The sequence below is a fragment of the Podarcis tiliguerta genome, assembly GCF_965153285.1.
Source record: "Podarcis tiliguerta genome assembly, chromosome: 1".
NCBI classification, from domain to species: domain Eukaryota; kingdom Metazoa; phylum Chordata; class Lepidosauria; order Squamata; family Lacertidae; genus Podarcis; species Podarcis tiliguerta.
In genome coordinates this window covers 26,559,029-26,576,672 of record NC_139534.1, presented here as the reverse complement: position 1 = coordinate 26,576,672, position 17,644 = coordinate 26,559,029, and the positions used below count along the sequence as shown (strand labels likewise).

General features: G+C 43.3%; 1 protein-coding gene across 1 annotated transcript in view; it reads right to left on the bottom strand.

Annotated features, from left to right (window-relative positions):
• Positions 1 to 380: 380 nt before the first annotated feature.
• The window catches only part of ZNF804A (zinc finger protein 804A), a 190,555-nt gene continuing 173,291 nt past the window's right edge, over positions 381 to 17,644 (bottom strand). The window contains exons 3-4 of the mRNA XM_083406233.1: positions 10,708 to 10,838; positions 381 to 4,921 (exon numbers count right to left, since the gene is read on the bottom strand). Of these exons, the coding sequence (XP_083262359.1) occupies positions 1,663 to 4,921; positions 10,708 to 10,838 (3,390 nt within the window). The 3' untranslated portion in view covers positions 381 to 1,662. The remainder of the gene's footprint in view (positions 4,922 to 10,707; positions 10,839 to 17,644) is intronic.

Genomic DNA, 17,644 nt, shown 5'->3' with positions numbered 1-17,644 from the left:
TCACCAATGCTGTGATTGGGAGGATACAAAGGACTTGGCTATTGGCTAGATTATGCCCAGTCTCTCAGAGAGATATGCCTTGAACAGTTGCAAGGCAGCCATAAAATATTTCTTTCTTTCATCCTCAAAGAACCAAAAGTGGCAATTGATTTAACACACACCCACCCACACACACACACACACACCATGGTGGTGCAACTGGGAAAAATATTGTAACCAATTCTAGAGTGTGCACCTATGGTGCAATCTGTAACATTGGCCCTTTGGGTGGTGCTTGGACTGCCAGCTTCTTGCATTCACTGTGTAATATATTAATATGCCCAAGGGATGCTTCGTTGGTTTACTGTCCAGTTGATACTGACAGCTCAATGTGTGAACTGTGCTTGGAGTAATATGAAAGCTCTCTTTGTTGTGTTGTGGCTGTACAGGTCACCCACCACTGTAACATTCTGGAATAACATGGAATAACCCAGTGACTCGCCATAATTGGATGGTTAATTTAACCACTCTGTGTTCCTGGTTGGCAAGGGAAGTCATAATGCTCCTGCAGTAAGGGAAAGGAGTGAAAATACTTAAGATTTTCCAGTTGGCAGCATCTCCTTTGATGCTCATAGCCATCAATATGTCTGTTATAACCTGGCAGTGCATGTGGAAGTCAGTGATACTGTTTCTGATGCTGAGATGAGCAGCAACGCCAGTAGTTCCCTTGGCCCAGGTTCTGCTGAGCTACTTGATCTCTACTCAGGCTGACTGAGCTTTGTCAGTGTGTTTTAGACAGCCAAGCAAGTCAGAGGAGGTCTGCAGACCACAGGAGCTGCTGGCTGTTAGAAGTGTGTTGTGGAAGCAGTCCCTTGTGCTTGCTTTTCCTCTGAATGTTTTTTTTTAAAAAAAACCAAAAGAGAGTGCCAGCACACTCTGCAAATGAGCAATATTTGTCTCCGCAGCATCAAGCTGCTAATACAATCAGATCTATTACCCTTTGTCATCCTCTCAGTAAGATTGTTCCCCTCTAGGTTTTAGCCTCTGAGCCATGATAATAAATCACAGAAGGCTAAGGGAAAGTTGGTTACCCAAACACAGAAGAGTTTACCATTTAAATGGCAGAAAGCAACCATCTATGAGGCCCACAATGCGTGATTTTTGTTTTCTTAAAAAAAGACCGTTAAATCTGTAACAAAGAAAATTATTGCAAGAGAGAGTTCTCACTATATTTATGGTTATAAGGGATGTTGTACAAAACATAGTGCATCAGCTTTGTCTAAACATTACTTAGGTGTGAATACACAAATATAATTAAAAAAAAACCAGGAGCATACTTTACAACATAACTTACAGTACTATAAATATATTTTATATACATGTTAGTATATTTTTAAGACATGATCTTCATACATACATATACATATATATATTATATCTATACATATGTGGTTTGTATTAATATTAGACTATTCAGTGCTTTAATTTTATTATGAATCTGCACTTTACATATAAATATTTGCATTTTTTAAACCAATAGCAAATTCTTCTATACCAGAAGGCTCTTGCAACCTCTTAAGCTCAGTATATTGGTAGAGTGATCTGTCCATGGTTCTGATGAAGAGTGTTGATGTATCTTCAATCGAAGACTTGTCCTTCTAGCTTGACTGCTCCTCATGAGGCCTAGAATAGTGGTTGCAAAGGAATGACTGCAGGATGTGGTGACAGGAGTGAGGGGAACAGTGTGTGGGGCAATGGGGGAAATGCCAAATGGCTTGGGTGGAGAACTGAAGCTGGAATGAGGGGCAGTTGGGGTGGGCCAACGATGGCTGTGTGACTTGCAGGGCAAAGTCTTGGCCCGACTGACAGATGAGGTAAAGGTGTCCGTGAAAGAGCCGGGACTTGGGAAAGAAACTGTTGGTGAGGCTGAAGGACCTTAAATGTACTTGCTGCTGCAGCTGCAGCTGCAGCGGCTGCTGCTGCATGCTGTTGCAAAACCGTGTGGTGGATTGTAGTGACCGAGGTAGAGCACAGAGGCTGCTGCAAAGGCAAGGGCTGCAGAGGGGCATTGGAAGCTTGGACTGCAGCTGGAGGAAAGGTCAGCTTCATCTTACTGGCGAGCATGTTTTGCTGGAAGATCTGGTGGTAGGCCTCGCATTGCAGATCTTTGAACTTGTCGTGGCTTTCGGGAGGCAAAAGCAATGTGTGTTCGGGCAAAGTGAAGGGGGCAAGAATTTGCTCTGTGGTTAAAAAAGTGTGACTGTTCATATGTGCTTCTTTAAAGGGCAAAGGGGGCGGTGCATTAAATATACCTGGGTTATACCGTAGCCACTCGTTGACTGATGGGTTGAGTTTCTCTTGGGGCATAGCCTCAGCCACGTCATAATGACACAGATATGCTTTAGGAGGAGGCTGATCAAAGTTTCTTTCAACACTGGGCACTTTATTAGGAGCTTGCATTTCGGGAACACTCAGGTTTTCAGGTTTTTCTCCTTCTTCTAGCATGTTTTGGGGTTTCACCATTGGTTGAACGCTGTGTTCGGTAACAGAAGAAGAAGAAAATGTAGATTCCTCCAGAGAGGTAGCTTTCTCTGTACTGGAAGAGTTTGAACCTTTGATATTTTCTAATGAAAGTAAATGTTCGGATTGTGGAGCTGTTTGACTTTCTACTGACTGGATTGTTTGTTCCATATTACCATTTGCATCATCTGTGATGGAAGATGTTTTCGTTTGCTCTGTGTTTTCTTCAGTAAATAGTTTGAGGGAATTATTGATTGTGCATACCCTTTTAGGAGACTCAACAATGACATTCCTTCTTGGTGCCCTCTCTCTAAATGCATGTTGAGTTCTTGCTCTCTTTCTCCTTCGTTTCCGTTTAGGTTTACAAGGTGCTGCTAAGTTACATGTTTGCCTCAGATTCTCTTCTGAGGAACAGGTCAGTGCATTTGAACTTTCATCTGATGAACAAGAATACATATGATGTCTCCGTTTCCTATGGGACCTCTCTGGCTCTTCTGTGAGCGAATGATAGGCTCTCTTCGTGGGCTGTGATTGATTCACACATTTTTCTTCAGGAAAATGGTCTAAATGTTTATGGTCTGGGCTACTGCTACATCTTCTGATTCTCCAACTACAAAATGCTCCAGAATGAACTGAGTTGCATCTTCCAGAACTTGAACCTGGTTTATTTGATTGTCTGTGAGAAATTGATTTACTCCTTCTCCACACTTGGTTAGAGTTAATGTAGAATTCCCTATTGTCTTTTATGTTGCAAGTGGGATGTAGACTTTGGTTTACATGGACCTGTGTGGATGTTCCACCACAGTCACTGTTATCAACCTGGAAAGTTTCAGATGTCTGCTGAAAGAGTTCCACAACTGAATCTCCCGTTCCATTTTCACCAGTGTCTTGTTCCGGAGCATTATGAAGTTTTGGATGTTTATCAACATCAGCACAGTTATTTTGCTGTTCGAGTAAGGGAGAAATTTTAATATCTGCCTCAGGAAATTCCTCCTCATAATGGTGGTGGCATAGTTTTCTTCTTCTTTTCCTCTTCCTGTTTTTGTGAAACCACTTTTCATGTGTTCTTTTTATCCAGGCTTTGTTTTGCTGTTCTGATGAGCTTTCATGTATACATTTTGGGGAATTATGACATTTTTCATTTTCTCCAATCATCCACAAAGTATCTAGGCTTAGGCCATCTTGTTTTTTATTGAGGCTACAATCCTCTGCCACTGAAGCATCCGTCGTAGTTAATTTTTCATCATTGTATGGATGTGTGTTAATGTGAGATGCACAGTCAACATTTGCTAAAAGAGATTTATCTGGACAGTCTAAACTCAAATCATGGTTTGATTGAGGTTTATTTTTCTCGAGGCATTCGTTCGATCTTGAGGACCTAAAGTCAAAACATAATGGATTACAACTGTATGAAATGACTGGCTCTGTGTTTGTGTAAATTAACATTTCTGATGGCCACTGAAGAATGGTTGATCCATGTTTGTTAAGCACAGGAACAAATGGCTCACAAGGTCTCTTTTGTGAATTTTGTTTACAAAGAAAAGCTACTGTTTCCCCCTCAGAATTTGCTGGCATCAGTCCATCCGATGAGCATTTTTTAATTTCAACTTCAGCGGCTGGTGAATCGCTGCTCAGATTCTGATCATTTTTTTCCTGGATATCCTGCTGTGATAAACAGTTTTCATTCACAGGGAGACCTGTGCATTTATTTCCATTGGGCTCATCGCTATTACTTTCTGCAGGGAGGGCTTTGTTCCCAAGGGCAACTTTGGATGATGTTTCATCTGGTGAGGCAGCTGAATCTACATTAACAGAAAAGCCCTCTGAATCGCCAAGCCCAGGTTCTTTCAAATGAGAAGCAGGAGATCTTGATTCCATGACATCCTTTATCATGTTTCCTTCACTGGGTAGTTCATCTGCTGGTTCCTGTACTTGGAGAGATTCATCAGCATGTTTTTCCATTAGTGGAACAATAGAATTAGGTTTCTCCTCAGAACACAGAGACATTTCTTCATTCAGTGAAACCTGAAGGCTGCAAGGTCCAGGAACAAACCGGCTTCTTCTGCTAAGCCCATGTTCAGATGAAGTTTCATCATTGTATTCATAGAAGGCAGCAGCCGATGATTCCAGCTTGACTGCTGCTTTCTTAGGAAATGCAAAAGAGAACCCCACTTTATGTCCATGGAGCCCCTGCATTTGATCCCCAGGCTTGTTAATGTCTGGCTTGCTGTTAGTTGCATTATCAGGTGAGGAAGAAGCCACAGATGTAACATTGTCAGCTGTCTTTGAGCTGTGCAATAATGCAAAGTTGAATTCTTGCTCCTTTTTAGTAGAGTCGATGAGGGCACGTGGAGGGATTCCGTTACAATTATCTCGGACTGTAACTGTCGTGGATCTGAACATAGGGCCACTCCCTGGAGCACTGAAAGAAAACAAGAATACACTTTCTGTAAATGCAGTTCAGAAGCGTTTGAAATGCAAAGCTAGCAGTGCAGTAACAATGTCACCTTTCCAAAAACAGCACAATCCTGACATTTTACAGGCAAAAGATACGCATGCATTTGAAGGCAATTCTGTGCACAAGTGCTGCCTGCAAAACTCTCTTGTAGGTCCCGTGAGTTCCAATTGCTACAGAGGGTTGTATATCACCACCATCATTATCAGGGGTCAGCAACCTTTTTCAGCTGTGGACCAGTCCACCATGCCTCAGACCATGTGGTGGGCTGGACTATATAGTGGTGCCTCGCAAGACGAAAAGAATCCGTTCCGCGGGTCTTTTCGTCTTGCGGTTTTTTCGTCTTGCGAAGCAAGCCCATTGACGGAGTAGCGCTATTAGCGCTATTGGCTAAAAAAGAGCTAAAAATGGCTTTTTAACACTTGGGAGATTAGCGGTTTTGCTGCTAAAATGCTTTTAGCAGCTTAGCGATTCAAAATAAGGGGTTTTGGAGCGGAAAATAATTCAATTTTTTTCCGTCATTTTTCGTCTTGCGAAGCAAGCCCATAGGGAAATTCGACTTGCGAAGCGCCTCTGCAAACAGAAAACCCTTTCATCTTGCAAGTTTTCCGTCTTGCGAGGCATTCATCTTGCGGGGCACCACTGTATTTTGAAAAAAACAAATGAACAAATTCCTATGCCCCCAAAATAACCCAGAGATGCATTTTAAATAAAAGAACACATTCTACTCATGTAAAAACATGCTGATTGCCGGACCGTCCATGGGCCGGATTTAGAAGGCGATTGGGCTGCATCCAGCCCCCAGGCCTTAGGTTGCCTATCCTTGGCTTAATGCCAAAATAGGCTTCCATTTGGTTTATAGCACCATCAATGTCTACTCAAGTGCAGGGGTGAAGGAAGGGTAACCGGCACCCAGTGCGGGGTGTCGGGGGCGGGGCAAACCACCCGGCTACGCATGCGCAGTACATAGCATGAGCCGCAAACACGACGTGTGCGCATGTGCCACTAGGCTGTTTCCCTCTTACATGGCGATGGTGGCGCAATGGCGGGCGGCGAGCCCGTGGCAGGGTGCCTTCTTGTCACCCCCTTAGAGATGGCACCTGGCGCGGACCTCCCCCTGCCCCCTTCCCTCCGCCACTGCTCAAGTGTCTAGGAGGAACCTGGTCTAGATGTCATAAGTGGGAGCTACCATCTTTTGCTTTCTTGCTGCTTCCCCTATTTGCTTGCCTTTCTTAGGGCTCACTATGTGCAGCTGCCCAAAGAGAGATTGAAAGCAACTTCTCCTTCTTTCAGTGCTTGCTGGAGAGGGGAGGCAACAACAGGAGGGACAGCTTCTGTGAATCAGGGACTGTCCCTGGAAAATAGGGGCACTTGGACATCATATGGCACAGGACTTTATTATAAAGAGCCAAAGTACCATGCCTAGGATAGGGCACTAATTTCCCTACCCTATAAAATCCCACCTGCCAGAATTATTTTAGCTTCCCTTGAAACATCTTCAGATCTTTTGACTGAACAAGATCTTCCGCATTTGTCTCAAATTTCACTTTGTGTGCAATTTGGTGGAAAGCCCAGCTGACAGCAGCTCTCCAGGGCCTCTCAGACAGTCTTGCTATCCTTGATCATTTCATCGGAAATGCTTACAACGGAACTTGCAGCTTTGTGTATGCAAAGCATGGCCCCTGCCACTGATCGGCAACCCCCCCCTCCCCTGTGTTTTTAACGACATTTTGGGAATGCATGTTGCGCTAGCAATTTTGGAATGACTTTTAAACACATCTTATTTGACACACGAGTTGTTGAGTGAAGATAAGTATGGAACCCCCCATGGTCATTTTAAATAGTTGCTCTCCGAGCACAGCTACCCTATACCAGACAGGTTTGCATTTTCTCTGATGTAGCATGTAGAGCTCTTAGCTGTATTTCTAAAACATTTATAGCTGTATCTAAATGTATACAGTACCCCAGGGGTCCAGCTTGCAATTTCAGATATGTATACACATAGGCTGATCTATTGTCCTCCTCTCTCTCCGAAGCACCACCACTAATAAATATACCATTAGGTATAATGTGATCATTAGCACAGCATGAGGAGTTGGATATGGACCTCTGGCTGTGAGTTATTTAAAGGTTACAAAGGCCTGAGGAGTAAGGGTAAAATAATAACAACACACACACCCCAACCGGCAACATGCTAAATCAGAGTTTTGGGATTTAAACTGTTTCAGCTGTACAGTAACCTAGAGGGCTTAAATTATTTCTGGTTTGAATTGTTCATGGTCTGCAGCCAATTCATTGCAGAGTCTTGGGTCTGGAAGAAGACTATAAGGTCACTCATTTTGCCTTTCTGTGATTAATTGCTTTATATACAAATATCCCTGATGGGTTATTCTTCAAATCCAGAATTGAGGGGAGTAGGGGTGCTGAATGCAACCATAGGGCAAGGATGATAAGGAGGAGGAGGAGGAGGAAGATGATTTAAAGGGGTATCTTAAGGACGTGAGTCATGCCACACATTAATTGGGAATAGGAAACGTTACTATTTTCAGGGGGTTATTAGTCAGTTCTGATGAGAAACAAAAGTTGCCATTAAGAAGTATAGGCTGGCAGGCAGGATTTGGGAAAAGGTTTTGGGAAATATAGATTCAAGACCCTGCTCAGCAAGCTGGGTATCTGTGAGTATATCTCAGCGTCAGTTGCCAACCTGTGAAATGGATGTGATAACTGTCAAAAGAGTATAAAGGGGGTATATAATTCATAGGTATATAATTACAACTAACACTTGATAACCCAAATTCTCAGTTCTCGGATCTATATTTTTGAAAAAGTGGTCAAATGACATTTCTCTTAAATCAGGGTGAGCCAATGTGATGATCTCCAGTCAGATGTTGCAGTACTACAACTCCCATCATCCTTGACCATTGGCTGTGCTGTCTGGGTCTGATGGCACCTGGACAACATCTGGAGGATGCATTGCTGGGTACTCCAGCCCTTCAGATTATTTTTTGTCAGTGCTCCCCCTGGTCATGAGGTACAGTATGTTATAGGCTAGGTCGTAGAGAGCTGTTCTTTCTTATCAACACAGTAAATCTCAGAGCAGTTTTGCATGACAATTCAGATCTCTCCATTTGGAAGTCCACTAAAAAACCCATGTTTATTGTTTTAAAAAATGTCAGAAATGAAGGAAAATATAGGACTTCAGTCATCACGCATAATTGCCTGTCAGTGCAACAAGAAAATACTTCATAATGGCAGCCAATCAATTTAGAATGTGCTAAGAGCAATGATTTGTGGTGATGAAGTGAATGCTATTAGCAGTTTGAATGTGTGAACACACCTCAATGAAAGTTGTAACACGAATTGCACATTTAAAGTGTGACATAAAGCAGCCGCCATAAGGGGTCCTCTGTTTGCCGTTTCCACAGTATATATGGTTTGTGACACTGAGAAGCGGTTGCTTAATGCAGTAAAATGTTTGACTTCGTTCTTCCCACCCAGCATATCCTTATATTGCTGCTACACATATTTCGATGTCTACAATGGCTTCATGCAATCCCAGATGGGAGAGCAATATGGGTGTTTGCAAACTGAGATGAAAGATGGAATGCTACTAGTGATAAAGGATGCAGGGAGGCTACCAATGATAAAAATGTGGGACATCCCCGATGTTGGACCAGATCATCTGCTTGTTTATCTGCATGTTCCCAGCAGTACTGATTGAGGGTTGGGCAGGGGGAGAGAAAATTAGAAAAATTAGGGATATTCTGCCATCAGTCTACAGTGATCAGCATCTTCCTGTTGGGATCCACAGAATGCTGTGTGAGGTAGTAAGTCTGCAGGCTTGAGTTTGCTAGCTGATGCAATCAGCCTGCAATACTTTCTATGGAGGTGCTGGGTCAGAATGACTCAGCAGTAATGTGCTAACAGTTGATTGGCTGTCATCGGTTTAAAAGGGAAACCTGTCCAGCAGTAATGGTGGTGGTGTAGAGGAGTGTGGTCAGAGAGAAAGAGTCTTCCTATTTGCCTTAAGGTGCAGCCAGGTACTCTGTCTGACTGTATGAACTGCTTCTGTAGATATTTGTATATATAGTAACGGTAAAGGTAAAGGCACCCCTGACCATTAGGTCCAGTCATGACCGACTCTGGGGTTGTGGCGCTCATCTTGCTTTATTGGCTGAGGGAGCCAGCATACAGCTTCCGGGTCATGTGGCCAGCATGACTAAGCCACTTCTGGCAAACCAGAGCAGCACACAGAAACGCCATTTACCTCTCTGCCGGAGCGGTACCTATTTATCTACTTGCACTTCGTGCTTTCGAACTGCTAGGTTGGCAGGAGCAGGGACCGAGCAATGGGAGCTCACCCTGTTGTGGGGATTCGAACCACCGACGTTCTGATCGGCAAGTCCTAGGCTCTGTGTTTTAACCCACAGCGCCACCCATAGCCCACATTTGTCTATATAGCTCACAATAAATAATACTGCACTGAAGAACCTGGAACTCTGAGCTTTTCTGCTAAAGCGCCGTGAAGAATTCGCAACACTTCCCACTGTAGCACCCACTTTTCCCCTGGGACCCTGAAGATTTTTTCACATGGGCAAATTCCTTTGCAGGATTTGACCCAATCACTGGAACCTCCTCTTTTTGTAAGAGCTATTTGACAGTGGGACAGACTCCCTCAGGAGGCTGTGGACTCTCCTTCCTTAGAGGTTTTTAATCAGAGGTTGGATGGCCATCTGTCATGGATGCTTTAGCTGAGATTCCTGCATTGCACGGGTTGGAATGGATGAGCTTTAGGCTACCTTACAACTCTACAGTTCTATGATTCAGTGATAATATCACCAAGTAGCAGGTGGTGGGATGGATCTCTGCCAGAGTCTCTGTAAACATGTAGTCCATCAGAGCAGACAACATTGGGCTAAAGTGTCCAGTGATTTGATTCTGAAGAAGCTAAGTTCGTATCTGCTTGCACAATGAGACTTCCTCTTCCTCTCCTGTCCCTGTGCCTCCTAACAAATCAAATCAAAACAAAACCCTGCACCGGAAGGTGCCTGCTATGGGCATCTAGTTGGCCACTGTGAGAACAGGATGCTGGACTAGATGGGCCTTGGGCCTGATCCAGCAAGTCTCTGCTTACATTTTTATGTGTGCAGGTGAGTCGATGAAAGAGAAGTATTGTTGTGCAAATAGAATTGTATTGTACAAGCAGAATGGCAGCATTGGCTACAGCACTATTATTCCACTTCCTCAGTTGCTGGTAAGTGAAGCTCCTGAATCAGCAACCTTTGTGATCAATGTGACATTTGCTATCAATAAACTGCTTAAAGCAGAATAGGACCCAAATTCCAGAATGAATACTACAGAATTGAACTGGGTTGTGCAATATTGCGCAGACTAGCAGCAAGCCAGCGTATTCCTTTCCTCATCAGTGGTGTCCTGTCAAAATTCAAATGACTGACCTAGTTTCCTAATGTTTTCTACTGCTAAGCCTGATTTATTAAATATATATAGGACATGTTTTTAACTCAAATACTTGTCATTTTAGCTCTGTTGAAAAAGTAATGTTAAAACATTTATTTCTTTGCATGGTGCCACATCTAATTGCGACATACAGTTCAGAGAGTGCCAAAAATATATAGCTACTTTGTTCTGGTTTGAGATCTTAATAGTCATGGGGCATTCTGCCACATCATGTCATCTGGAATATTCTTCCCCCTTTCCCTGTACTTTTTACCTTTCAATAACTTTTCACTCACCACACAGCTTCTTTTCTCAGTTCAGCTAACTTGTGTAAGCGTTGAAGGGCTTTTTCTTGCTTCCTTTCATCTTTTCTTGATTTGGAAGCTACATTTCGGGCAAACTCCCTCTGTTTCAGCTCCTTGAGTCTCTATTAGGAACAATTGAAAGCAGGGTCAGGGGGAAGGGGGGGGGAGAGAAACATTTAATGCAAAAAGAGAGGAAAATACTGCAAAATTATTTAAGAAGCCATTATTTTCAGTTCTCATTAAACCCTCTGATTTATGCATTTATACAAACTGAGAGTAGCCCCTGGATTTAGCATAGCTATGATGGCATTTTGTTCAATTGCTAGTCCTTCATGATTGCTTGTGTATTGTTTTGGTAGCAAAATGGTTTTGTTTAAGGAAATGACCCAATACTAGGTAAAGGTAGAGGTACCCCTGCCCGTATGGGCCAGTCTTGCCAGACTCTAGGGTTGTGCGCTCATCTCACTCTATAGGCCGGGAGCCAGCGTTGTCCGCAGACACTTCCAGGTCACGTGGCCAGCATGACAAGCTGCATCTGGTGAGCCAGCGCAGCACACGGAACACCGTTTACCTTCCCGCTGGTAAGCGGTCCCTATTTATCTACTTGCTTTCGAACTGCTAGGTTGGCAGGCGCTGGGACCGAACGACGGGAGTGCACCCCGCCGCGGGGATTCGAACCGCCGACCTGACGATTGGCAAGTCCTAGGCGCTGAGGTTTTACCCACAGCGCCACCCGCGTCCCACATCACCCAATACTACTATCTCTAAATTTATTTATGGGGTATTGTTTAGTTCCAAAAGCATCAATGAGGAGGGAAGATACATTTTTGTGGTTCATCTCAAGCACCAAATGTCTTGAACTGGCCCTTCTTGTTACTCAGCTACAAGTCTTCCATAATGGCAATATTTGTAGGTGGAATTCAATCACATACCAGCAAATTCAGGTCACACAGTTATAGCTGATTGGGAGAACAACAGACTTGCTTCCCAAAAAAGATTGTTCTGGAAAGCACAGGCAACTCCTGTTTTGATGCACCATCATCTAGCCTCCCTGCAGACAATTTGGAATGAATGCTCACTTAAACAGTCAATGTCATCTAATCTACCTCAAAACCAAGGTGAATGTTCAAGGAAGTGCTCACCAAGAAGTGCCCTAAGATATTTATCCAAAGCATTCAATATAAAGCAAGTAGGGAACTAGCTGCCTTGAAATAAAAAAGAAAGAACTCTTGATATAAATCCTAAAATCACAGGTTTCAAAATTATAGATGAGAAGGCAGCATGCTGCTGCATGCCCAGGGGGATGGATTCCATTCTGGCAAGGAACAGGCAGACTTCCCTCAGACCAAGCTGAAACAGAGACCAAAGACACAAATTAAACTACCACTTTGAAACGGTTGGGAGTTAGAGGGGTGGATGGACAAAGGAACCACCATCCACCCTGCTGAGAGCCTGAGGGCCCTGCTACTGCCTCTATCCACCTGGTCCAGGGTGTGGCCAGGTTTTATAAGGACTACTGCTGCTGCTGCTGCTGCTGCTGCTGCTGCTCAGCAGAGAGGGCTTCTTCTTTTAAACTGTTTTTTATAGCCTTTTTTTTTTTTTAGTGTTTTAACTGAGTTGTTCCAAATTTTCAGTTCAGTTCTCTACTGTTCCACACCAGTTAGTGGTTTTTTTTTAATTAAAAAAAGTTTTAATGAAAATTAATCAGAATTTTAGTGTAAATAGATACTTTAGGGGGGTATAATTTGGCCTAATATACATTATTTGCAAAGCAATTGTCCTCAATGTAATGCATTTTTGTGACGTTTTCACTAATGCATGTACACTTTACCCCAGTATATGCATCTCTGTACACATTACTTGGTTGGATAATTGCGTTGCAATAGATAGAGAGGTGTGCATTGTAAGTTGGTTTGCATATTGTTTCCGAAAGTGCAAATTTGGCAAGTTCACCTTTAATTGTGAACTGAATTGAATTAGTTCCCCATTCCTAATCTGAGGAGTGGCTATGGAAACAGTTTGCGGTTTCCTCTATGATGGTGCAGACATATAGAGAGGATCTTTGTATGTATGTGGGGTTTTTTTGGGGGGGTGCAGTAAAATTGGGGTCTTCTTTTGTTATACAGACAAGCTTATTAAGGTAATCAAAGTTCAGTCTTTCCAATCTGACCCTAATCCAAACAACAACCCCAAAAATCTAACCAATTACATTTTCAATCTTGAAAGGTAAATACATTCTACCATAGTGGTTAAAATGGACAGATGAGACAATCAAATGCTACACAACTTTATTAAGGACAATCTTCAAAACAAATATTTACACTATGGATAGCAATGGTGCCCCTGTCCTTGCCCCACTGTGTTGCCTCAGAATTACTTCCAACTGCTTTGGCACATCTGCACTCAAAAAAACTAGGCTTAGTATTTTAAGGTATATGTTGAAATAAACAAGGAGTTTGCAGCTTTCATCCATCTGATCATTTGTATTATTCATTTATTTTAAACATTTCTAACCTGGTTTTATTCACTAGTGATCCCATGTGGGGTAAAAAAAACCAAAAAACCAAATTGAGAACAATTACAACAGCATCATTCTGCACAATAATATCAGAAAACATGAGCCAGCAAACAAATAAAAATGGCAGCCATTCACATAGTTGACTACATCTTAAAAGCTAGTCTAGGAGTTAATATCCATCAAAGCCCTTAGCAAAGGCCTGATTTGGTAGTTGAATTTAGGGGCTGGAAAACAAACCAATACAACCTTTTGTTTCTTCTGTAGTTTAGAGAAAGATCCTCAGCAACTCGCTCTGAGTTCTACCTTTCACTCCTGACCATCCACTATAGTCCTAATTTGCCTAACATTGTCACTTCCTGTGCTCTGTGCTTCCACAAACTCACATCTACACAATTCTTCATAAGTCTGATTTAAGTCTATTATTTATAATGACACATAGATTTATAATGGCACATAGGAACCCTGTGCCAAGTTGTCACACCAGTGATCTGTTAAACAGAGTCTTGTCTGACCAGACAGTGACTCTGCAGAGGGTCTCCCAGACCTAGCTGGAGATACCTGGAGCTTTCTGCACGCTGTTCTACAGCTCTTCCCTAGCAAGCACCTAGCAAGCACACCACTGTTCAGGAGTCCTCCTCTCCTCTCCTCTCCATTTCCTTTCCTTTCCTTTCCCTTAAACTGCAGCCTTTGTGAAGCACATTTGCATGAACCTAATTTATTCACCCTTTAGTAGTTTGGTGTACTCCCTTTCTCATTCTGAGTGATACTAGCGCCGTGCCATCTGTCTCTTCAGATGCTGTCATAAACCTTAAAAAGATGCCGAGAAAGAGCAGAGTGAAATATTACACTCGTGGGTTAATGGGTATTACTTGTCACTTCAGTAACTCTGCGTGGCTTTTCAGGGAACCCTTGATGGGTACAAATAAATGATTTGGAAGTTAAAATAATCATGACCTCTGCTGTAAGTATTCCCCAGGTGGAGCTTGCGAAAAACATTGCCGTCTGTTGCAAGCTAGAAACAATGAAACTTAGGCATTTTGGACAAGACTTTGGAATATTTGATAGCTGCACTATAATGCAGAATGCTAGGTTACTGAGACTCCATTTCATAAGACCCAGCTCTTATCTTCTTTGAAGATTGAAGGTAGCAGTTGCAACCCCCTCGGTTGGTATTAAAGATATCCTTCTCCTGTCTGTGCAGATTGGGACATCAGGAACATCCACACCACAAACTTAAACTAGTGAAACTATTTTAAAAACCTGGCTCTCTGACCAGGCAGTCATGCCCCCATGGCCACACCAGGTGGGGGGAGCTCCCCATCAGCTGGCGACTATGTGGGTCCAGCTGCCGGGAAGGAGGTGGAGAGAGATGGTTCTCAACCAATGCCCACCAAGAAAACAGTGACTGTCCATTCTGTGGACAAGGTCAAAATTCACACTACCACCAGTGATGGGTAGCCGAACTCCAGGGAGGGTTTGGTGGAAGATCTGATGACTGAGGTGACAAGTGGGAGTGGACCTGAATGAAGTCCCCAAGGGACTCAGTCAGCTCTGTAGCTCCACTCCCTGAGTGTGCCAACCTCTGGATCCATCTGCTGTTGATCAGTTTGCAGGTAAACCAAATTCAAAATTCTCCAGTTGGTGAAAGAGACTGCTGTGTCTTCCACTGGCTGTGGTACCCAGCTGTTGGGTCTCCAGGAGCGGTGGTGCGGTGCCATAAGCAACACAGTGTTACGGTTAAAGGTAAGCAGAATTCTTACAAATTTGCACATATACACAAATATATATTCTGCTGCCAAACTACACTTACAAATCGGTGACTAGGTCTGCCTAAGACTACATCCACAGAAAACAGCCTGTTTAAGTTTGGGATTAAGTGCTTCTTTCACATTCTTACCTTCTTTTTTACTAGCTTGCAAATGGAAGAGCTGTTTAAGGACATGTAACAAAGCATAAAATGGCATTAAAATGTGGAAAACCCATACATTAATAAAAAAAAGATACTGAGAAACACATTAGCTTCATTCCTGGAGACTAGACAGGGACTCACAATGCATTTTAGATTCCTTCATGACAGAGGAAGAAAAGTTCCTGCCTTAAGGGGCTTACGTATCTAGAATATGAAACGGGAAGCTGTGGAGGAAAGGGAGGAAAGCAAGGCAGGTGGTAAATGGGGGAAGATGGGCTATTATTTCAGTTATATGTAGAATGAGAACATTAGGGTCCTGTTGGATCAAGTCAAAGGCTTGCTGTCCAACATGCTGTTTTCGCAGAGGCCAACCAGATTCCCATGGGAAGCCAGAACAGGCATGCCTCTAGATGCCAGTTTCTGGGAATATCAAATGGGAAGAGTGTTATTGTGATCAAACCCTGCTTTCAGGCTTCCCATAAGCCTCTGGTTGGCCACTGTGAGAACAGAATGCTGGACTCAATGGGCCACTGGCCTACACCAGGAGCGCTTTCCTTGCGTCCCCCAACTCTGATTGCCAGCAACTTTTATTCAAATGACAGCCATGCCATTATGAAGAGTGATGCAGTATTGGAGACAGGGCAATGTGTGCTACATGGCCTGGACTGCACCTCCTAAGATAGCATAAGATAGTCATACTACCAGTAATATCCAACTATCAGTTTGGTCAGGTTTTTTTACATGGAGTAGGAAGAGACCATCGGTGCCAGTCAGCCCCTTCAAAGTTTAGATGGCATTTGGCTCCACCCCCGGCTCCTCGTGTTGTTGTGTGATATCAGGATATTGTGTTGGCCCCTCTCAATCATCTTGAGAAGTTGGCACCACTGGAGTGGACACTGTCTTTTCTTTCCCACTAGACCAGTGGTTCTCAACCTGTGGGTCCCCAGAAGTTGCTGGACTACAACTCCCATCATCCCTGAACTCTGACCTTGCTAGCTAGGGGTGATGGGAGTTGTAGTTCAACAACATCTGGGGACCCACAGGTTGAGAAAGGCTGATCTAATCAGTAAAATGTCTTGGGCTGGCCTAGTACTTAGGTCTGGTTACAGTCACTTCTGTTCTACTGTAACTTAATTTTTTTGTTTTTGGCCCAAATGGTGTATTCACCCTTGGGCAACACTCCATATACCAGTGGCGTTCACACACGCTAACACAGATATAGGACATACAGGTCATCCTCCTCCTTAGCTGATCTGTGCAGATAGGAGGCAATTTGCATCCCTATCAGGGATAGGAAAGTAGGAAAGGGACAACTGTATTCTCAACAGGGCCTGGGCTGGGTGGAGAGATTTAACCATGTCCATCTACTCTGGTGCTAATTTCTTTGCTCCACAGCTGCCAAAATTAGTGGAGTCTTTGGGCCCCATGGCTGGAGGTTAGCCACTTCTGCATTAGAGCATGGGAACTTGGGGGAGTAGGTAGAAAAGGTGGAATCTGAGAAGGTCTTTGAAGGAAGCATAAGGGGAAGGGCATTTGCTTTGCATGCAAAAAGTCACAGGTTTGGTGTGTGGCATCTCCTGGGTAGTGTCTAAAATACTAGGAATCTGTTGCCGGTCAGTGTAGACCAATGTAGTTCTCTACAGATGTGGATGGATTACATCTTTCATTATTCCTGACCATTGCACATGCTAGGTGGGACTGATGGGAATTGAAGGGCATTGTGGTAGCTACTCCTGGTATAAGAGGTACAAGAGCAAGCTAGACAGACAAATGATCTAGCTTAATAGAAGGCAATTTCTTGTGTTTCCAGGGGGCATCAAGCAGATTTTGTAGGAGATAATTCCAGGGCATGCTGTGTTGTGACCATGCACAATATTAAAAAAATAATTGATCCTAAATCCTAAAATGACAAGAGTTTTGTAGGCTTCTTGAATAGAATCATAGAATCATAGAATCATAGAGTTGGAAGAGACCACAAGGGCCATCGAGTCCAACCCCCTGCCAAGCAGGAAGTGCATTCCTCATGAAGAGGTCATAGACAGCAGATTTGTTTTGGAGGCAGAAAGAAAAGTAAAATGAGTCTACTGAAACTATTCAAAGACTGCTTGCATGCCCCCCCCCCCCAACCTGGCTTTAACCTTTCACATTTTACTTTCTTCTTATGACTTTATCTCCCTGAGATTTATTTTAACATAATAGCCCTTTAAGCAGCTACAGACTGCTGCCTTAAATAACATACACATCTGAACACACAATAGGGAAAGAATTTTCACCCCCTTTCAAAAATCCATTATATTGACACTCTTTTATCACCAATGGCACACACCTGATTTTTGTGGCACCACCTGGAGGAGCTGGAGGCATCTTTTTTCAAACCCCAGTGGCACACCAGTGATGAAACAGTCAGGTCTAGACATAGCATAATGAAGTAAACCCATTCCTGCTCAGGAACAGCCAAATTTAGAGATTGAGCTCATGGCAGAATCTGGATGTCCTGAAGT